Here is a 23693-nt window from a genome sequence, read left to right as displayed (position 1 = left end):
TAATGCATCAGCCTTGAAATTAAAAGACAAGTGTTTGCTATAAATCCAGATGAACTTAACAAAACTCTTAATATATTATCATGGTCCCAGCAAAATCACGTCAGTATTTGGCTGGCTATTGGTGAGATTAGCTGGATGGTAAAGGTGGGGATGAGGGGGGATCACTGCTCTACCCTTCCTGCCTGGTTACCTGAGGAATTCCCAGGTGGGATTGACCTACCCTTCGTGACGTGAGGTTTGAGGTCACTCACAAGTGTAATGATTGTTTATCAGACCACAGCTTACAGCCCAGAGAAGAACAGCACTTATAACAGTAAGTGGATGAGCCGGTGTACACCCACGCAAGTTGGCACACCCTACAGTGAGATTAAGACCTGACCCAGGAAAGGTCACGGCCTAAAGGTACCTGAGTTAACCCAGTGTTATGACCGTGTTACTCAAGAAACTCACCTGACACACCCTGGTGGTAATAGTTAGGAAGCATAGCCGACATGACCACGCACCAGGGCAAACACAGCTGTCCAGACCTGACCAAAGTAGAGGTCACGGTCTCATTGACCCAGAGTTCTCACCGCCGCGTCATTAGCTAACCCAGCGATCCTTAGGGTGAATTACTTACGGTGGGAAGTGTATTGGTGTCTAGTAACTTTGATAGATTGATCTCTTAATGTGTCCGTGCCATTGAGTTGAATGATAAATAGCTGTACTTAGAATTAGTGTTTAGAAGATTTCTCCTAAAAATATATTAACAGTTAAATAACTAATCGGTCACGCTACCAATCTTCTTCACTTTACAATCCTACAACTAATTATTCTACCTATATCTTCTATACGAGTTTTGACTTGTTATACAAGTACATGTAGCTTGCCGATGTGATTGGTGAGATTGACCAGCGTGTTAAAGACTAAAGGTTATATTCTGCCCAGATGAATGTTGAGGATTACGTTAAGGCTCCACTCTCCTCCTCCCCCAGCTGACGCCCGAGCTCCACACCACCACCGCACATAAAAGCCTGGGAGACTGGGCATTAGAGTCACATGTCAGGTGAACATGATGACCTAACCTCACCTCAGTGACCTGTTTCCCAATCAGTCACCACTCACCAAAAACCTAAGATGTATTTGAATGTACAGTCCCCTTCACTAGTGCGTTTACAGGGGCTCGTCATATAAACATTCAACAAATCATTACATTTATATATTTTTTAAATATTGTTTTACTTTTATTCCATAGTATGTTTACTATTGCGAGTTTCCTTTTGTCGAATGTAAACAAACGCACTAGTGAAGGGGACTGTCCCGTACTTGTATTTTCAAGCACATTGGGGCTAGTCCAAGACCAAGTATAAGTACTGAATAATTTGAGACCTTGAGTCCAAGTACAAGTGCATTAAAATTGTGTCCAAGTACAAGTACTCAACCCTGCACAGGACCTAACCTAAAGTAACCTAACATAACCTCTTTTATGACTTTAATTGTTAATGGCTTTTAAATAAAATGTGAATTTTTTCCTGTGACTTTCCTAGCCAAAAAATTTGACTTTTTTCTGTGACTTTATTTCCGTTCACTTCACCGTCTTTGTATGATGGTCTGGAATCATCTTCTGTCAACAACTTGAGCTTTAAATTATTCAGCAGGAAAAGGGAGCCACCAAATGACCAACGATTCGTAGTCTTCCGCCCACAGTTAGAGCTGCAACAACACATGTCAAGTTCTCATATGGAGAGCAGCAGAACAGCTAAAGCAACCACAGGACTGGTTGACATCTCCGTCAATGCTTATGATCCATCCACATGAACTATGAACTTGACTGCCTTAAGAAAAAAATAAACCTTTGCTCTATTATTTCCTTTGTTTTCCCCATAAACAACACAACGGTGGCCAGCCATGTGTTTATATTGACCGCCAGGGCCGCACGCCACCTGGCCCGGCCATCGTTGAAGCTCACAATGTAAACAGACAGCCGACACACCGGCTTGCCTCTAGGAGCGAGGGACTGATTTACTCCCGTAAGACTAATAGTTCCTTATAATATTCCTTGGTTAGAACAGAGTAAAATATGACGGCCTCCTTAAGCCCCAGTTGAGAGCTACAGAAGTTACTGAAGACCATCATTATGATAAGGTTGGTAATGACAGTTAACATAACATAAGAATGGAGGAAACTGCAGCGGGCCTATTGGCCCATACTGGGCAGTCCCGTTTACACCCAACCCCTATTGCTCATATAAGCATCCAACCTATGTTTGAAGCTATTCAGCGTATTCGAGTTAATGATGATATTTGGTAACTTGTTCCCGTCGTCCACTACTCTATTTCCAAACCAGTGTTTACCTATTTCGTGCATAAATCTAAATTTGTCAAATTTAAAACTATTGTTACGAGTTCGTTCCTGGTTGTATAGTTCGAGTACCTCGGTAATGTCCCCTTTGTTCAGCCCTGACTTCCATTTATACACCTCTATCATATCACCCCTCACTCTACGTCTCTCGAGGGAGTGCAAATAAAGATGCTTTATTCTGTCTCTGTACTCAAGGTTCCTAATGCCCGGGATTAGTCTTGTCATTCTCCTCTGAATTCTTTCCAAGGATTCTATAACCATTCTGTAATACGGTGACCAGAATTGAACTGTGTAATCCAGGTGTGGTCTCACAAGCGAAAGGTATAGTTTTAAGATGACTTTGCTAGTCTTGTAACTAATACTCCTTTGTACGAACCCAAGTACTTTATTAGCCCTGTTTCTACAAATACACATTTCTTACTTGGCTTAAGATTCCTACTTATCATTACAACTAAATCTTTCTAGCTAGTCGGATTTCTCAATAACATCGTTGTTCATCTGGTATCTGGTTTCCCTGTTTACATCTCCTATGCTGAGTATTTTACATTTGTCCACATTGAATTTCATCTGCCATTTTTCAGACCATACGAAAATTTTTTTTAGATCTTCCTGTAGTTTTGCAGAGTCCTCATCAGATTTAAATACATGGCCTATTTTAGTGTCATCAGCAAATTTACTTATGTTGCTGTCTATGCCGATATCTATGTCGTTTATGTATACAGGTATAATAAATAATAATGGTCCGAGTACTGAGCCTTGGGGAACTCCACTAGTGACATTGCTCCAATGGGATTTAGTGCCGTGAATGCTCACTCGCTGTTTCCTGTCCTGTAACCATGCCCTAATCCATTTTAGAATATCTCCTTTAATGCCATGAGCCTCCACTTTTCTTATTAGAAGTGTTATATGAGAGAATGCTGCTGTTAATAGGAACGTTCTCAAGACATTTTGCTGAACATTGCGTGTATTTTAAGTGACAAGTAATTGGCTTCCTTTATTTGGTAAAATTTGAGTCTTGGTCATCCCTGTATTTAGATATCCAAACTAGGGATGTGATTTCTGACGGATATGAAAGACTAAATCGTTGAAACTACATGAAGAGCCATTGGAAAAACATAGCTTGGATATCTAACCTAACCTAATTCCTAAGATTCCTTGGATGACTGAAACTAAAATAATACCAAAGCAACATTACTTCGTCATTTGAGTGTGAAGTCGATGCGCAGGAATTCTTAGCCAATTAGCATTCTTTCTGGGTCCGAGAGCAGCTTAGGTTAGGTTATGAGTTATTTACAATAGAAATGAATCACAACAGAAAACACCAGTAAACACATGGCTCTATAAAAATATCCATGGTTGTATGAAATGACAAATAGACCTAAAACTTAGTCAATTTGGTGATATTGGAGATGATTAACACCAGATGGCGTTGTTCAATTTTGTTAATTTTTTCCCACGTGTTTTAATCATTATAGTAAGTCTTTTAAAGGAAGCCTCTACTTTTTATTTTTTCTCTATCTACAAACATAAATCACCTGTAGTAGGCAGGGCATAAAGGATTTGTTCATAAGTTACACCAGTGTTAATTCCATAGTTTAGGTTAGGTTTAAGCACAACCCTGCCCATACAAAACAACAATAGTACTCCATTCATAACAAATATTGTAAATAAAGTGATGTTAAACAATATAGAATAGTGAAAAAAATGTAAAAAGAAAAAAAAAAGATTTTAATTAAATTTTTGCGATGAACATTTTGGGGTCCTGTTCGTAAGTGCGGATGATCATAAGTCGGGCGGTCGTAACTCAGGAACTGCCTGTATTTGCTTATATGACGATGAATGATGGTATTCTGTGGCCTTCATTTTTATTTTATTTTTGGATAATAATGTTAGAAAAATATTACAGAATATTGAAGGAAAGGAAATTCATTACAATTAATAAGTGTATAACCAATCACTCAGATACTGTACTGTACTGTAATAATTTTAAGTACGGTATTGTATTGAGAAAATTTATGATTACTGTACAGTGTTGACAATGACCATCCATAATTGTTACATTACAGTATTATAACTAAGAGATGGGCTACTGGTTAGCTGTGACTATAAGAAGCTAGGGGTGGAATAACCATCCACCATGACAACCTCAACAACTGTCAGCTAATTGTGGATGATATTGATTACTAATATTTATTAAGTTGTTATTTTTTGATAAATTATAATAATACCTGGGTACTACCATCCACCCAATTGGCTGATAAAGAAATCCAAGTTAATAAGACCATTTTAAGCTTTATTTTAAACATGTGTGCTGACAGGAATGATGGTGGAGCTCAGTAGGTATTTGTGCATGACTGACACATCCAATCATACTGTTTGACTTGCCAACTACAGTACACTGTATCATGGTTGGATGTTATTAGTGTGCATTACGTAAGATGTGACAGCTGACTAGTACTACAGGTACAGTAATTTGAAAATGGGATTTGAGATGGAGTGCAGCAAATACTGTAGTGTGATAACTAATATTTATATATAAAAAAATTTCAAAATTACAGCAGAGGTTGGGTTTTACGAAGATGGCTTCAACCAAGAAGCATCAGTCAAGTTTCAGTTTTGGCACATAGTGTGGTGGCGCTAACTCCTCCGGAGGTTGGTCGCAACACTTTACGAGTGGCACCATGTCTGTTATGTGGGCATCATCAGCCTTTATTTTTACATGTCTCATCAACTTTACACAAGAAAAGGAAAGGAAGAGATGAGAAGGTACAGTACCTATTCTTTTTTGTTTCTGTTTTCATAAATTTTTCTTATGGTGTATTTTGTAATTTTTTGTATCTTGTATCAATAGATTCAATACTTTTAACTACTCCATATTCATTACTCACACCAGAGTCTTATAGGAAATCTTATAATCCTGACCAGTATGATACAACCTAATCAGTCAATGAACTAAAATCATGAGGTGACATTTGTTTGGCGATACAATATGATTTTTTTTTTTTTTTAAGATTCAAAGGTTGTATGTAACACAAGGTTACCAGTAAGATTATTACTTGCATAATTTTGATGACATAAATGCATCTAGTACTGATTATTGCTTAGTAGTGATGCCTAAATATAACCCTTATGTGACTTCATCAACTTATCCTTCTTTAAGTTCCTTTGATAAGTAGCTAGCTAATACAGTCGTGATGTGCTGTACTGTACCAAGATAAGGGATTTTTTTCAAAACTTATGTATTGATGGAGTTTAATAATCATTCATGAAGATTGATTCTCTCTCTCATTTACCACATGATGGTAGCTGCTGTGTTAGTAGATTCTGGTTTATGTATGTCGGCAAGTGAAGTGAAACTTTCAGACTTAACCAACACAATAATCAGCCAACATAATAATAAGAAAAAATAATTGTGTGCTGAATGATTTGTTTCAGAAAGCTGTGATGTTAAATCCTAAGAGTCTTAAAAAGGAGAAAGCTGCTGTGGTCAGCATCTGGAAGAACATGACAGTTCAAGAGCTTGCTGATGCCCTGGGAAAAGATCTGGGTATGACTCAATGTAGTATCTCCTTTATGGTATTGTACTGTATACTGATCTACCCTATGCACACTGTTCCCACCTGTACATTATTGATACACATCTGTAGTCACGTAGTACAGGTAGCAGTTTCTTACATGATTCCTCCATTGCCCAATGCATTTGTTTTTTTATCCCTTCAACTTAAAAGGTTGAGGGGAATATAGTTACAGTTTAGTGTTGTTCACCCTTATGATTTCCTCTTTTAAGTTGACAAGTCAGATTAATTTTGTACAAAGAGTTGATATGAAGTGTTATTGATCACAATGGTGGTTCGGGACTCACTTCGTTTACATTGCATGTAATATGAGGATATGAGTACTTATGTAAGAATGTTTTTACTTGGTATCTTATAGTGCATTTTTGCCGGTTTCAAACCTGTCCAATTTTGTCCTGAAGTAATGAAGTATTTCTAAACAAGTTTATTCATAATCGTTGGGATGACCGTTTCTGATGAGAAAGATATTTAGCTAAATTATATAAAGATACATACATTCATTATTTCAAACATAAGTACATAGGAAGTTTATCAGAAGTATTATACATGAATTAACTGTTAAACTCTGGTAGCAAATTCACGCTTTCGGAGGATGCACTTAATGTACCAGGTACAGGTATACTTATTCTCACCAACAATAAGGCATACTAAGACAAATTACATATCAGTAATACTACTGTACATTATACAAAAACTAACATTTTAAAAGATTAGAATCACATTGAAATATTTGCAGGGCCGTCAGCAAAGGCGGGAATTGCGAGCTGTAATATGATATAAATGGTGAAAACTGCAATAATGGATGATATTGGTGGTACAAGAAATTTAATCTTTATTTTCCAGTTGCACAATAGACACTTGATCATATGGTTTTATGGTAACATAACCACTTTTGGGATATAGTCCCATGTAAGAATGAAGGTTTACATACTTAGTCCTTATGAAATTGAGTTCTCTTGAAAATTACCTGCTTCTGGTAGGGAGACAGGATTGATGTTATACAGTACAGGTAACTGGAAATCCCAGGTAACCATTGATGGACAAGGAGAACTGCACATGCAGGTTGCTCTAGACGTAAGAGCTTGTGACTTCCCAATTTTTCAGGGAAATTCACTTTTAATCTCCAATTTTAAGCATAAAAGTTGTGATGGGTGAGATATATTAATTCCACAGGTATAATACTGTCGGTGTTGAAGGTTTATACTTTGGTTGCATCCCTAAGACTTGATGGCATGCTATACTGTACATAGATATCCTTGGGCTGATGCCAATTCATGAAATTTAGTTGAATAAACAAAGATTTCCATTAAAATATTTTAAAATGTAGTAATGCTGAAATACTGAATGTATCTGCTCCACATGCCATAGGCACAGACTTCTGAGATTTGGAAAGGGCTCCAAGCAACATAGGCAGAGACCTGTGACATTTAAAAGGAGCTCCTTGTACCACAGGTGGGCCAGGTTTTGGAATGAAATGAGGTCCATATATTAGGAAGATAGTGAGAAAAAAAAGTTTACGGGAAATATCAGACAAGACAGATCAAGAAACGTGAAAAGAGTAATGGTTATTATGGGGAAAAGTGAATAAACTTTATGACATATAGAGGATGGAAGTAGTTAATACAGGTTGGTCCTCGCTAATCTGGGAAGCTTGGGACCAGACTGGTTAAAAGAGGCTGAATAATGCATAAAATGTACTATTACTGTCTAATTTCTTCAGTATAGACATCTTTTCTTAAATAGTTAATGTCACATGCTTATGTTTTTATTCAGTAACTTGAAAAAAAGGAAATACACTGATATGGTTCAGAGGAAGACAGTAGGAAATAGCCTGAAAGTTTAGTTGAAATTTGACAGGTAACAAAGTATGATGCTGTTGTGGTAGATCTTAGTAACAAAACCAACATATATTTTGAAAAACTTGTCAATTTTTTATTTCTCCTTTGACAGACACTGTGTTTGAAATATTCATATATGTGGAGAATAGTGATCCATACGACAGCCCCACAGCTGTCATAGACAACCTGAAAGTCATACAAGATGCTGTTAAGAGAGCCGGCTTACGCTTTAAAATTGACAATCCTGAAGACAAGAAAGAAAAAGTGAAGGAGAATAAAGATGTTTTCAGAAGGTTTGTGTACATCTGCCAGCATTTTTAGTTTTGTCATTCTTAATTTTTAGTCTTTTAGTGTGGATAAACCAAGGGCACACATTATGGAAAATATACCATGGTGGGACACTGCTTAAATGGGCAGTAACCAAATTCGACCCTACCTTCTTGTGGTGACTCCTTTACTATAGCACACCCTCTACCATAGAGAGATACTGGAATTGACAGGTGGTGAGAGGAAGGGTGCTACCAAAGTACGGTTCAGGAGCATTGATTTTATTTTTTTATTTATTTTTTTTTTAAGTCAAGAGGGTTTACTTTTTTATTGATTTTTTTTTTATTCAGACTAAATATGATTTGATTTGAATTATATATTATAATGGTAAGAAATGTGTGGTGTGAGTGTTAATACAGTAGCTTTTAGGAATGCTACTCCTAGGCCCTCAAGGTTGAAAATGCACTGATGTTTGCTGGTGATTGAGAATGACTCTACAGTTTCCAGGGGCAGGTGTATATACTGTATGTAAATATATATGTTTGTATTACAGACCTCCACCGAAGGAGAGTGACCTTATCCCTAGACCACCTGTAGTAACCATAATGGGACATGTTGATCATGGCAAGACTACTTTACTGGATGCCCTGAGACACTCTGCCATTGTTGACACAGAGTTTGGGGGAATCACTCAGCACATTGGGGCATTTTCTGGTAAGCTCTAATGCTAAGCTTTTGGCATTGATTTAATGGTGTCTTGTTTTGTTAATCTGAACTTATTGTAGGGTATTGAGAAGCAGGGTTATTTCTTGAGCCCTAAGGGAAGTTATGATAATAATTATGATGATTATTGCACTGTATGGAGTACATAAAAAAAGATATAAAAGAAATTCCAGTGCTGTAGTTGAATAATCTTAACAATAGTAATAATAATTGAATTATTTGAATAACTACAGTGATGAATAACTTTGCTGACATGGTGAAGTTAAATTGGTAGAAGGCATGCACACTTCCTAATTATTTTTCTGATATATACTCTCCACCAGGTGGCTTCATGTAGTATGAGCTATCCATTTTCTTTAGCCAACTGGTTATACTGCTAATGTTGATATTTTGATCCAGATTCGTAATCCAGTCACCTTTCCCTTCACATTAGGTGCAACAGCTGTCCACTGGACTGGTTGTGTCTGACCAGTCAGCACAATTTATGCCAAAATATATTAGTGTCTGTTATTATTATTATTATTTTTTCCTTCTGACTGGAATACTATGTGGCCAGATTCAAAAGCTAACATGCCCACAGTTATTGGTGAGGAAATGGGCTACCTGTTCAAGGTGTGATGTAACAAAAAAAAATTAATTTGTAAGCATTAGGCTAGCAACCCCACCGTATTGTATTCAGTTAACAAAAAGTTGAAAGTTAATGGAAAATATAAACTTATACTGGAATGGGTCATTTATGGATACAGACTTATAAGTTATCAGTTGATTTTGTACCGTTAAAGAGTTCTGTATTCATTGTGTTGTTCTATAAATGAAGATACTGTACAGTTCTATATTATTAGGTAAGCATTTGAATTTTTATATTCCTGGATGATAAGAAAAAGTTTGGATACTAAGGAGGAATAAGAAGATTTATATAAAAAAAATTTCTTCAGTAAAACTTGACTCGGGCGAAGAAGTAACATTCCTGGACACTCCCGGCCACGCTGCCTTCAAGGCGATGCGGGCACGGGGAGCAACTGTGACTGACGTGGTGGTGCTGGTGGTTGCTGCTGATGATGGTGTCATGGAGCAGACTAAAGAATCCATTCAACATGCTTTAGAAGCCAATGGTAACTCGGGAATGAGTAATGTATTAGTATTGTTGTCCTCTAGTAAGTATAAAGTTTGGCAATTAGGGAGAGTGAATGATTTTGGCAATCCCATGGTGGAGTAGGAAAATACTAGCAAGATTTAAAAAAAAAGGCCAAGTAATGTTACAGTAGAAGTCCAAAAGTCCGGACTGCTTGGGGATTGGGTCGGTCCGGATTTTCGGATTTTCCAGATTCTTAGGCAGTACTTTTAAAATTAAAATTTAAGGAGGAATAAAGAAGAGGTGAACAGGTACATTTTGATAGTTTATTCATTAGCAAATATAGCATGCTTCATTTATCAAAACGAGCAGTTTTAAAGAAAAATAAAGTCAACACTAGACAAAAATGTAAACAAACTGTCTAATACCATGACGAGTCTTGAAATTCCTAAGCCATCCATCACTAAATGCACACTCTGATTCAATGTTCATTTGCTCCTTAAAAGACTTTGCTTTGGCAATAAGCATCGGCCCAGAAATTGCCATACCTTCTGATCGTTTTAACAAAAACCATTCGTGCAACACTTTATCAAGATTTTTCTAATTTGGGCCAATGTAAACTTTTTCTTTCAGCAATTTTAATGTAAGGCTCAGAAGAAGCTGTGAATTCTAGAATTTTATTCTTTGCCTTTTTCAAATCATAAATTGTAGACTTTCCAATGTCGTATGTTTCCATTAGAACAGCATTGCTCACACCACGTTCTAGTTTCATAATTATTTCAAGTTTGTCACTCAATTTCAATGTGTTCTTCTTTTTCTTCACACAACGAAGTTTATCTACTTTAGGGGCCATTATTATGGGCTTGTACTCTGTACATGAAAAGAGTAGAACTCAAAATTACATACGTTGTCACAGTTTGATTGCTTGTTTTTAAGTGGCGTTCGCGTGGTCGTTTGTTGTCGCTGTGTAGCTGTGGCATTCATGCATGCACACATACACACAAAAGATTTATAGTTCCTCAAATTTTACATTTCAGTTCAAGCTAATTACAAAACTAACAAAATTAGCTACCTATAATTTACAAATACTTTTATTATTAGAATTATGTAAATTCATTTTTTAAAGCAACTCCATTCATTCACGTAACCCACAAAAGCCCGCTAAATTTAAAAAATTTGAGTTTTCGAAAAGTCCGGATTCTCGGGTGGTCCGGATTCCTGGCATCCGGATTTTTGGACTTTTACTGTAGTTGCATTTTTATCCTATTAACTAAAGAGGAGATGCTAAGTAATCTCATATCCTACCATGAACCTTCACCACTTATACAGGAACCCATATACAGTATATGTTATGTTTCCGTGTACAGTACAGTAATTAGATAACTGTAATTTAGATACATTAAAGGATTTTTTTCCTTCTTCAGTTCCCATTGTTGTGGCCATCAACAAGATTGACAAGCCAGAAGCTGACATTGTAAGTTTTTTATAAGACTGGTCATTTTCCAACTTGAAAATAGTTTAGGTTTGAAAGTCACCAATGAATCTTCATATCTTTTCCACATGAATATACACTTGTACTAACATTTCTAAAAGAATTTGGGTAATCAATTTGAAATACATTAGTCCTCTTTTTCATTAACATCTGTATAATTTTCAGCCACGTACCAGAGAAATGTTGCTCCATAATGGCCTGCAACTGGAGGAAGATGGTGGGGAGGTGCAGGCTGTACCAGTGTCCGCTCTCAAAGGCCAGAACCTTAATTTGCTGGTAGAGGCCATAGTCACCCAAGCAGAGCTGCTCAACCTTAAAGCTGACCCTCGTGGCCTGGTAGAAGCTGTTGTTGTGGAGTCAAAACTTGACCCTGGTAGAGGAAAGGTCAGTATATAATTGTGATGGCATTAGGTCAGTAGAGTAGATGGTGTTGATGGCATTAAGTTAGTACAGTTGATGGTTGTGGTGATATTTTGTTTATTTTTGTGAAAGAAGGATTCCTCAAACATTGCTCCAATTTAAAATCACATTCCCTAAAACGCCACTACTATATTAACACAAAAATGTTGAGTGAAATAAGGGAGGGTCTGTGTGTGTGGGTTTTTCATTCCAAACACTTTGCATTGTACTGTACTGCATTGGGGAAAATATAAAAAAGTGAAGCAAGAAAATGACTGAAATGATGGTTTTGTGTTGTGCATTCCCAGAGTGTTGACTACCACTGTCCTCATTTGATCATAATGGTTAAACAGTGTTAGGGATGGATTTATATTTCCTTACATGTAATACCGATACATATTAGATGTAGCATTGTACTTTAACTTAAACAGATGTAGTACTTTAAACTTTTGTGGAAGTAATACTTTTATTTTTGCAGATATAGTTTTGATACTTAATTGGATGATGTACTTACACTCATCTGGACATAGTATTTGTATTGTACTTTACTGGATGGAATTACTTTTACTGTAGTGGATGGAATTCTCATAATTTTGTGGCCATAGTACTTATACTGTAGTTGTTGTCATACTTCTACTTTAGAGGATGAATGACTTATACTTTGATGAAAGTTAGATGGTTGTGATTTACAATACTACTGGTATACTGTATGTCAATCTTCAGCAGTTGGTTGAAATGTACAACTTATATTGCAGTAGATTTAGTACAGTGAGGACAAGTTATGTGTATCTAATAAGATAAATATTTGAATGGCTACAAGTCACATGCTCTCACTGAGAGCTTACTGTACTGTATATTTAGTTGTTGTTTTCATGTGTGTGTAAATTTAACTACCTGTTTACTAGATCTAGCATATGAGATATGCTTACTTGCTGGAGTGTGAACTGAAATCTGTCATTTGTTTATAACAGGTAGCAACATGTGTGATAGAGAGAGGCACGTTGAGAAAAGGAGCAGTGTTAGTCGCTGGGACTGCCTGGTGCAAAGTGCGTAATATGTTCAATGATGCAGGAAAATCAGTTAAAGCTGCTCCACCTGCCACACCTGTCCAAGTAAGCTAATTTTGACTCTTCAGATTGCTTGACTGATTCATTATGTGTGTCACAACATCTGGGTCTTTGGTGAGTCAACCTCTTCAAACTAATAATTGATATATCACTTGTATCACAACTTTTTGGTCAGCAATGAGTCTGACTCTTCAAAGTTGACAATAAACAGTACACTATAAAATTGATCGGTTTATCAAGTGTTTATGATGTATGATTTGTGAAGATTTTCAAGTGTAGTGTGAACAAGGATGTCTCCAGCTAGTAAAGTAAAGATGATTGGGAGAAAGAGGTAAAATGGGCACCAGTTCCAGATAGGAAATTATTTAGCTATTTTATGTTAACTGCATATGTGATGGGCTAACATAACTTAATATTGTCATCAACATTTTATAGTCTTATTACTTCTGTCTTCATGAACCACTCGAATAAAAAAATTAAGTTAAAATTTAGACAAAATGCTGTACTTTTCTTCCTGCCTCTAGGTTTTCTGTGAGTAACTGTGATCACACAGATATTATTTAAATATTGGTTAGGAAGTTATTGTGTCACCCATGGAACAGACTAACAGAAACTAGCCTGTTAAAATAATGACTACCCTATTTAGCAACTTTTATATACAGGTTAGGTGTGTAATCTCATATACCCTGCACTTGTTTTTTATTACAGTATACCTTTACCTTACCTTGACAGCAGTTTCACACATTTAAACTTATGTAAGTTCAGATTAACTGAAGATTCATGGCAGATCATCCAGAATTTCATAGAATAGATATGTTGTGTTGCACTTCCTAGGCTGGTAGGGCCTGTAATCTCATGGGTTTTAATTGAACCTGATTTAACCTTCTGTAGTACAGGAGTGTTATGTGACAGTTTGGGAATTACCAGAAAAGGTCAATGGTAAGGGTATCAAATGAGGTACACTGTTGCCTGAGTATTTGTAAACAGGCTTAGATGATCAGTCACACATTTTTTATTTGAAAAATCAATATGACAACTTATACCTAGTAAATGTGGGTTCTTGTAAGTTACTGTCATTTGACTTTATGAATTTTGAAGTGTGGTAGACAGAAATTTCCTTTTGCACAATAAGATAATTCAAACAGAGCAAAATGGAAATTATGCTTGAAGGACCAACTTGTTTAATTCCTTAGTGGTGAACCCTGCAGTGATCAAAGAAGCACATGTCTTCTTACCTTATGTGCAATACCTCACTCCTCTAGCAAGCTCCCATTTAACGGAGTAATGAAGATAGAAGTGCCTCTACGTCACCCTATCCTTATAATATAATTTGCTCTTTGGGTATCATTATAATCACTATAATATTCTTCAGTGTACTGTACGTACTCATTTCTTAAAAATAAAAGCCATTTATACAGTTGATACTGAATCTTATTATAACCTGCCTAAATGAATTACTGTATAGCAAAGCATGAAGTTTTTCTTTTCTGAGGATAAAATTGTAGACGTAGACCATGTGGATAAAGATTCAGTCATAAAAGTCACTTTTCTGGGGGATTCCAATGAATGTGAGATTGTGTGAGAGAGAAAGTGTATCCTGTCATTTTGCAACACAACTCAGGAAAGGTAGGCAGAGAGAGTGCAGTATACTGTACAGTATGTATTTTGTGTATACAGTACTGTACTGAATATTAAAAAAATTATATTATTAACTTAGAGAATCTGTATTTTCTGCTATTTCAGTTTAGACTGGACTTATGACCTCTTAGACTCTGCTGTGGTTACAAACTTGGCCATTTTTGGTAAGAAACATTTGCATTTTATTATCATGACAGGTTATTGGATGGAGGGAGCTACCATCAGCAGGTGACCTGATACTGGAGGTGGAATCAGAGCGACAAGCAACAGAGGTGGTCCACTGGAGAAACCATGAATTTAAATTAGAGAAGCAGGAAGAAGAACAAGCAGCTATACAAGACAAGTTAAATGAACACCTCAGAGTGTATAAAGCTCAGTTAGAAGAGAAAAGAAGACTGGGCATCAGGTGAGACCAAACATAGTACAGGATGTTGTGACATTGTGATTAGTACAGGTAGATCCATATTTATGAAAGGGTTTTGTTCAAGAAACCTTTTGTAAATTGAAGCACATTTCCCATAGACTCCCATTTTGAAAGCTGAGATATGTTCTGATGAAAAAAAATGACTTAAAATACTACAAAACATATTTTTAAGGAAATTTTTAGTGTTCACAATGATACAATCATAAGCCAATAATAAACTTGAAATGATGGTTTAGCTTAGTTAACCATGTTTAATGTGTTGTTTTTAGTTTAATTCTTTATAATTCTATAGTTGTGCGAGAAGTGACCGACTACACCAAAGTGGAGCCTGCCACATGTGTTTTCAGGCTTCAGCAAAGTTCTTGTGTATAGCTTTACCATTAAATAATGTGACTTGCTCAAAGGTTATCCAAAAATATTACAGGTATTGCTTTCTCTTGTAACATTCTTATAACACTGGACCTGTGGGAATTTGGATTTCATTTACTGTCATTTTGCATATTGTATGATGTAAAGATGATACACAAGTACCACCACAAAAACAAATTGTAACATTGAAAATTCATACACTGAAGCTTCATAAATCAGGGTCTACTTGTACATTATTTGATGTTTTGGGGGTGAATGAACTTTTATTTACATTCCTGAGGTATAGTGTAGTTTCTTTAAAATTTCCTCTTATCATAATGAGTTGAAGTATATTTTTGAAATGTGAAGAGTAAGGGCATATTGCAACACCACTCTGCTTATTCATATACTGTATATCCCTAAGGTGGAAGAGTAAATGAAAACTGCTTGATAAGTTGAAATTTATTAAGATTAGTAATTGATGCATCCTCAAGTTATATTACATAAACAAATTTCCCATAAGACTGTCTAAATACTAAAATGTCTCATATCAATCAACATTACTAAGTAACCAAAAATGGGCAAATCTAAATTATCTCTCTGTTTACCATCAATCATATTATACTGTTACTGACGCAACATCCCCACAAGCCTGTCACTGTTGTGTTCTCTTATTATGGTCATATCCTGCACATGCCAACAAATTTATACCTGGAGAATCACATCATTAGCAAAATTGTCCTATGCAAACTGTTATTTCCATGTTAAATAAAGGAATATGTTCCAGATCCCTCCAATTGGCCTCATATTGGCTCCATATGCACACACAAAAATACAGTACAAGACATTGCATTAAGACAAATTTGTATTAGTACAGTCAGTAATGAATAAATTGCCATACTGTGCATTATTGTATTTCTGGTGATTTTTTTAACACACAATCACTTAATTAATTTATTTACTTGAAAAATGAAGGCTTACCTCCTCCTCCCTCTCCTACAAAACCACTGTTCTCTAGTACTATCAGGTACTTAGCTTTATCATAAGCTTAAGTAAGCAATAAAAATTTTTAAATCTGGAGTTGTGCTAGGTAGAGTTTAGCCCACTGGAGACAGCAACTTCACATTTAGGATGCAGGCTGATATTTCTCATCCATTTTTCAGACAAAAAGATGCCTCCTATATGCCGCAAAATGTGGTGCTTTTCTTTTGTGTCACTGTTTACCCATAAAGTTCTATCATCTTAAGTGAGAGAAAGTATTGTACTGCAGAATCAAGATTTTATTCACAAATTTTATATGTAAATCTTATCTAGTCATGGATCCAGTATCATAACAATACAATACTACTGTATGCTTATTATTTTTCTAGTTACTAAGAATATACTTTTATATGTACCAATGTACCAATGTTTCTTTTTATGAGTACACTTGTGTCTCCTTAGTTTTACAAGTGTGATCAGGTGAATAAGGGAAATTTTTTTCAAATGAAAATCACTATTTTTCATACAGCTACAGTTTGAACTTACTCCACAGGTTCAAACGTCGTCGTCGAGAACCTCGTAAGAAAGAGAACATAGAATTAGATACAGGACCTCGAGTGTCTGTGGTGCTGAAGGGGGATGTAGATGGCACTGTAGAGGCCATCCTCAACGTGCTGGACACTTACCACAGTGAAGAATGTCAGCTGGACATCATCAGCTATGGTGTGGGCACAGTTTCCCCCAATGACGTGACAATGGCCTCATCATTTAATGGTGTATACCTTTTTTCTTTCCCTCAGTAAGGTCATGTTTAGATCTTGTTAATCCTAAGAAATAGAGTTTGTCTGGCTTATGTAACTCATATATAATCAGCAAGTCCACGGCATTGGAAACCCAGGTTTCCTAGGATCCAGATATGTCAGTAACTACTGGATTTCTATAAAAACCTGATGGTAATGGCAGTCATTAAGTGCCAGTTACCCATAAAAAAATTTATTTTTGAGTCTCACCTTCACACTAGCATCAGCACACCTCTTGATTTGCACAGCTACATGACTAGTGCCATCTCATAGTAACCCCTTCATTTTTAGTCAAATAGCAAGCTGAACGGATGTCAACAGACTCAACTCGTTGATAGTTAAGTGCATCTAAATGAAATATTTCTGCATTTTGTTAGTTTAATTGTGCTGTGTTGTTGTAAATGTGATCAGGTTTTTATTGCAGTTGCAAATGTTTACAAATGTTAATCAACCTAGTGTGAGTTTCATGGGAGTTAGTTTTGGGGGGCCAACACCTGTTGTGTCATTATGGTGCAGATTTGTCCTACAGGTTATTAAAAGATTATTCCTTTGTACAGTCTTCCAGATTGGAATTTTAGAAAAGTTTCATATCAGGTTGGATTGGTTGGCCCACCTGAGGATCTGTCAATTCTGCATGTAATATTAAGTTTTATGTTCATGAAATTGGGAGTCAGTTACTCTTGAATGACATTATTATTCTAGTTAATTTGGATGGGGCTAGGAGAGTCTTTATGGATAACTTGATTGTGAAGCTTAGTGTGAAATTAGGTCTGAGAATGTTGAGATGTATGGAAAGGGGTTGGAAAATCTCTTCACAAATGTTGTCTCAAAGGAGTCACCATCTTCTCTTAAAATATAGCTTCCTATTGCTGTACTTTGGAGGCCTCTTGCAGTAAACTTATACTCATATGTTAAAATAGTGGACACAGATTTTGGAACCATCAACTGCTTAGTTTTCATATCCTGTAATTTTGTCAGTAGTTTCAGTGTACAGTATATGGATTTTTTTTTTATTATTCTAGTTTGGTAAAGAATAATTTATTTTGGATTTCATTTGACTTTTTTTCCACAGACGTTCATAATGTCTTTGCAGGCATTATTCTAAGGTGAAGTTCCAGTTTATGGACTTGTTGCTGCTACAAATGAACTGGCAACAAGGAGATCTGTTATTTGTGCTCTCTTCCTACTATGTGAACAGTGTTCACTGAATTATTAAATTCATTTAGTAACTGGTATACTTTTATTGCTTTCTTGGTTAATGTTTTTATGTTAAATGTCAGGCTCTCTTTCAGTCTCCTCATGACAAACAAGGAATCCTGAGGATATTATATTTCTGGCCAGACCTTCAGCATATCAAGAACATAATCTAACCTCTGTTCCAGGATCAATTTACACATTCAATACACAAGTCCCTCCTGATGTACGGAAGATGGCCATAGCAGAGGGGGTGACCATCAAGGAAAACAATGTGATATATCATTTGGTGGAAGATTTAAAGAAGGAATTATCAGAAAATTTACCTTTTAAAGAGGTGGAAGAAGTCTTGGGTAAGTAAAAAGAATACATTACTGTATACGAGTCTATTCCTCGGGTAATTTAAAGCCCCCTTGAGTAGCTGCTTCCCTAAAATTTGGGTTGCTAACTCCTGCAATCATTCTTAGGCGTTTTGGAACAAACAGGGTTACCTCAAAGGATGGATTTGATCTTATTCAGGATAGGCCTCAAGGCACAGTTCTTAACTGACTTTGTGATCTCAGCTAAGAACATCCAAGTGACTCTGTCAAGGAAAGAAGTTTGCAGTTGGTGTAAGAAGTGTAATGGTGTATGTATGGTCTTTTTTACTCTCATTCTCAGGTGAAGCAAATGTGATAGAAGAGTTTGTTATAACAGAAGGCAAAAAGAAGGTACCAGTTGCTGGCTGTCGCTGTGTCAAAGGAACACTCAAGAAAGAAGCATTATACCGAGTAATTCGAGGACAAGATACTATACAGGAGGGTAAATAAATTTATAATCAAGATTCTATCTGTATATTTCCTGTAACCCCCATGTATTATATGTACAGTATACCTGTACATACATACATACATGCAAATACATACATACATACATACATACTGTACATACATACACACATACACAGTGGTTGGAAAAGGCATATGATAGGGTGAACCGAAAAGCATTGTGGGAGGCATTACAGTACAAGTGTATGGGGTGGGAGGAAGGCTATTATATGCAGTACTAATAGCATTATTTGAGAACAGCTGGGCAACAGTAAGAGAAAATGGGAAAGAAAATAAAACAGTTGAAATAAATGTGGGTGTTAGACAGGGATAAGTTATGTCCCATTGGTATAGACATGGGTGTGAACCACTGGTGAAAGTGGTGATAAAAAGCTTTCTTACTGAGCTGCGCTCATCTCAGATCCTTATTATAGGGGAGCCATGTTGCTACTGTTCAGTATAACTTGTGACTGCTTCTGTTTATGGTTGGACTCTTAGCCTTTTATTCTAATGTGTTGAGATCATGTATTATATGGGTCCAGGAGAGCCAAGTTGCCATTGCCCATGTCTCTCTCTCTCTCCAACTGTTCTTAAATGAATTATTTAAAATTTTCTACTGTAAAAGTTTAATAATTTTTCATGCATTAAGATGAACTTAAACTTATATTTTGCCTTTAAGCATGTAGGATGAGTCTGGCTGACTGATCAAAGCGTGTGTTTTTCAAATTTGGCCTTCGCAGTGATTTATTTTAGATAGAAAAGAATATAAATGATTGCTAAATCATCCTGAATGTAATTTTTTTATTAATAGCATTTTAAAAGGTTATAAAAAGGCTACAAATACTTAAAACTTATTAAAACCAACATTATAGCATTGAAACAAAAAAAAACAAAAATACCAATGGTTTTTGCCAACCCTGGATTTTCAAGGTCACTTGTTGGTGTTTATGTTATTCTGGATGTACCTAAGTAGTTAGACACATTAAATTTAAATTCTGAGATATATGTACTCTTGAACAAACTGATTAAGGATCTGTTGTCTACAATTTGATATCTGTATGATTACTTATCCAAAGGACAGCTCAAAAGTTTTAATTGCATAATAACTGAAGTCACTCATATTTTAGCTGTAACACTGAATCATCTACTGCAGCAGTGATATGTGCAAACATTAACACATTGTACAATTATATATGAATCTTGCACCTCTTTCCACTGTCCTTGCTCTCACTTCTCACTATACCAATTATGAAATTATTAAATAGTCTTGGTGACAATACATTTTGTTAACATTGTCCTACTATCACTGGAAACCAGTTTCTCTGTTCCAAACAAACTTAACACGTGCTTCACCCACCCTATAAAAACTCTGGACAGCATTTGACAATTTCTCTACACTATTCAAAAACTAAATTTCAAACAAGTGTGCTTTTTAAATGCATGTTTCTTTAAAAAATTCTTCATCACTGGGATTCCAACTTTACCCAGCCATTTAACAGAAATATATGTTTGTTTTTTTTGTTTGTTTTTCAATTTAACATGTGGATGCCTCATACTCATGCTCTTATCCTATGACCATCAAATACATGTAGTGATTTGTGAAAATATTGGAGCATACAGATGCAAAGGTGTAGGGGTGGTTGGTGGTGGGGGATTTTAAAATTTCTGGGTGATGTTAAGCATCTTACTGTAATTCAGTACAGTATTTGATACCAAATGAAGTGGCAATTGTGATACCACAGTCATTTCTTGAATCATGTAAACATAAATCACATTTCATGAAATAGTATACAGTAGATGTTTCTATTCTACCTACCTTTATTAGAGGATATTGTATTTACTGTGATAGTATCATGCTTTCAGTGTCATATTACATTACTGTTTAGAATTTCTACCACCTCAGTGTTTTTGGTATACATTCAGCTCTTGACAGATTATCCACCACCCATATTCAGGGGGGTCCTGGGGGTCTGGACCCCCCCTCCCCCTTTTTCTCGTCAGAAAATTCCAGTACTTTTTCTTTAATGCAGTACTGTACTCAGGCATTTTTATATAGTAAAAGGTAATTACTATTGACCTTAGAATATCTCCCAGTATCAAGTGCACATGGCTTCAAAATAGCCTCACAATGCCCATGATATTGGTCAGATTTAAAAAAAATTCTGCGGGGCTTATAGCATGCACCCCCAAAATACCCCCAGCTGGGTGTGCTTGCCTTGTTCTCTCACAACTTCTTGGACCCCCCTTTTTCTTGATATTCCTGGATATTGTATTTATACATTACAATAAACCCTCAATAACTCAGCATTTGATAACTCGGAATTTCATATAACTTGGCATGGATATGGTCTCAGAATGTATTAGTATAACTTGGGAAATGCTGAGATATGTAAAATGATCTGGGAAAATCTTGGCACATCTGGTCACCTGCATCACCTACCATGCCTCTGTGTCACCTACTGTGATGCTTCATTATTTGCCTGCATTACTGCTAAGTAATGGGTCGATAATTTTTTATTGTTGTATTTCCGTAGGAGGGGGCAAGTGCCTCGATAAGTTGGAATTTGGGATAACTTGGCAAGGCCAAAGCCCCATATGTGCCAAGTTATTGAGGGTTTACTGTACTGTATATTATCATGAGACAAAACATAATTTTGTTTAAAGAATTTGTGATTTAAGTCTTCCTAAAGAGCACAGTATACTGCTCATGTTGACTCATAAATGCAATTTAGTAAAAGCATGAATACGTAATGCCTTTTTTTTTTTGTAGGGATGCTATCATCAATGCGTCACTTAAAGTCGGAAGTGGCCACTATCAATCGAGGAAATGAATGTGGACTAAAGTTTACTGATGAATCACTGCGGTTTGAACCTGGTGACACATTAGTATGTTACAAGATAAACAAGGTACAGCAGGTCACAGACTGGGATCCAGGGTTCTAGAAAAGAGTAACATGTATGGAGTGATCTTGACACCAGGATCACCATTTCTAGAACGGAATCAAAGCTTGGCACGCTTTTTGTTACGCTTACTGCTAACTCCTCTTGTATTTGTACAAATGCAATAAATATAAGACTGTTACCTTAACTGGTCTTTCAGTTTTATTTTCTCCATAAATTACTTAAGATTTTGGCTTTTCCTTGCAATATAGGCTGGTTGTAACTTGTGAAGACAAAGGTGCATTAAAGGGAGGCACATGCACTTCCAACCCCTTTTGTTCATCCACCTTCTTGATATACTTATAAAGAATATTAAATTTCTAGGCGTCCCTCACTTCCAAACTTCATAATTTGTGTACTGATTGGTTATAAAACTGATAAACCTTTGTCATCAGGTATTTTATGGCTAATGGAAAAGTGAATAGTGTTTCAACACTAGAGGTCGACTACCACTTTACCTTTCAGTGGGTCACCTCCTCCTCTGGTTTATATTTTGTACAGTATAATGTATATTATGCTCCCTCTCTACTGCAAGGGAAATTTAGGTAATAGTTTCATTCATTAGCAACTGAAGCTTGTTCTATTTGTTTACCTAATTAATGCACTGTACAGTAATTGATCCTTTAAAAGCTGTAAAATACCAGCTCTGAATTGTTTTGTCTAATATTTGTTAAATACTATCAATGCCTCAAACTCAAGGGGACATAGCTACAAGCTCAACAAGCTGTCATGGATAATGAACATAAGGGAATAAGTCTTCACACAGGGTGGTAGACCTATGGAGCAGTCTACCAGCTCAAGCTGTAGAATCATGAACAGCACTGGGCTTCAAAATAGCTCTTGGGAAATGATCAAGAACAGGCCATGTGGCATGGCCACCTTCAGTAGGTGACCATTAGGTAAATGAGGTAGGTAATGTAAATAAATATTAAAGCTCACCCTTCTGGAGTTTAGTTGCAACAAGGGAATTTTATATATATATATATATATATATATATATATATATATATATATATATATATATATATATATATATATATATATATATATATATATATATATATATATATATATATATATATATATATATATATATGCAAGTAAATCACTGTAGGTGCGCGTGATCTAGGTATATGCTGATAACCACAAGGAAAGAAGAAAACACGAAGTTCCCAAGCGCTTTCGTGTAATTCACATCTTCAGGGGTGAGTACAGACTAGAGAGAGTAATACAAATCAAGGTGTATATATACAGAGGAGGGTGAGACCAGGTCCACAATGGTCAGGTATTAGGTAATGACCTTACTAATCTTTAAATAGCACACAACGGTTGGTGGTCAGGTCAGATGGTCAAGTGACCCGGCCTTCTCACCTGATCACAAATCTTCTTAATTACAAAATTGTCCAGCTTGTACATGCCGTTACTCAAATTCATGTTGGATGCTTCGGTATGTTTAATAAGACTAGATTCTATGATGTTCCTACTATCAATTGAATTACATGGTAATATTGAGGAGGCATTATCCCAGTCAATGCAATGCTTGTTATCCCTCAAATGAACAAACAGAGCATTGGATTCCTGGCCTGTCCTAACACTGTATTTGTGTTGTTTAATTCTAGTTGCAAGATCTTTACCTGTCTGGCCTAAGTAAAACATATTACATTCCTTGCAAGGAACTTTATAAATGCAACCAATTGTGTTGTTGGGGGAGTTCTTGATTAACATTTGTTTAACAGTGCATGAGTTTTTAAATGCCACATTGACGTTCCAGGTTTTTAGCTGTGCAGGA

At 36.1% G+C, this 23693-nt stretch overlaps 1 protein-coding gene across 3 annotated transcripts; it reads left to right on the top strand.

Annotated features, from left to right (window-relative positions):
- The first annotated feature begins 1934 nt into the window (after positions 1-1934).
- LOC121863868 (translation initiation factor IF-2, mitochondrial-like) lies at positions 1935-22046 on the top strand. 3 transcript variants are annotated; one of them, XM_042362765.1, is made up of 14 exons: positions 1935-2124; positions 4899-5106; positions 5776-5887; positions 7866-8046; positions 8574-8734; positions 9679-9855; positions 11240-11289; positions 11473-11691; positions 12678-12818; positions 14609-14817; positions 16718-16938; positions 18347-18511; positions 18819-18959; positions 21735-22046. In XM_042362765.1, the coding sequence occupies exons 1-14, from the start codon at positions 2117-2119 to the stop codon at positions 21905-21907; spliced, it is 2166 nt and encodes a 721-aa protein (XP_042218699.1). In that variant the 5' UTR covers positions 1935-2116; the 3' UTR covers positions 21908-22046. The 3 variants fall into 3 exon arrangements, with proteins under 3 accessions (XP_042218699.1, XP_042218701.1, XP_042218700.1); XM_042362766.1 differs by having other exon boundaries at positions 1955-2009; XM_042362767.1 differs by lacking the exons at positions 18819-18959; positions 21735-22046 and having other exon boundaries at positions 16718-16963; positions 18347-18510.
- Positions 22047-23693: the final 1647 nt, after the last annotated feature.

This window comes from Homarus americanus, unplaced genomic scaffold (assembly GCF_018991925.1).
Source record: "Homarus americanus isolate GMGI-L3 unplaced genomic scaffold, GMGI_Hamer_2.0 scaffold48354, whole genome shotgun sequence".
Classification (NCBI taxonomy): domain Eukaryota; kingdom Metazoa; phylum Arthropoda; class Malacostraca; order Decapoda; family Nephropidae; genus Homarus; species Homarus americanus.
The sequence above is the reverse complement of the archived record's forward strand: the minus strand, read 5'-3'. Positions and strand labels throughout refer to the sequence as shown.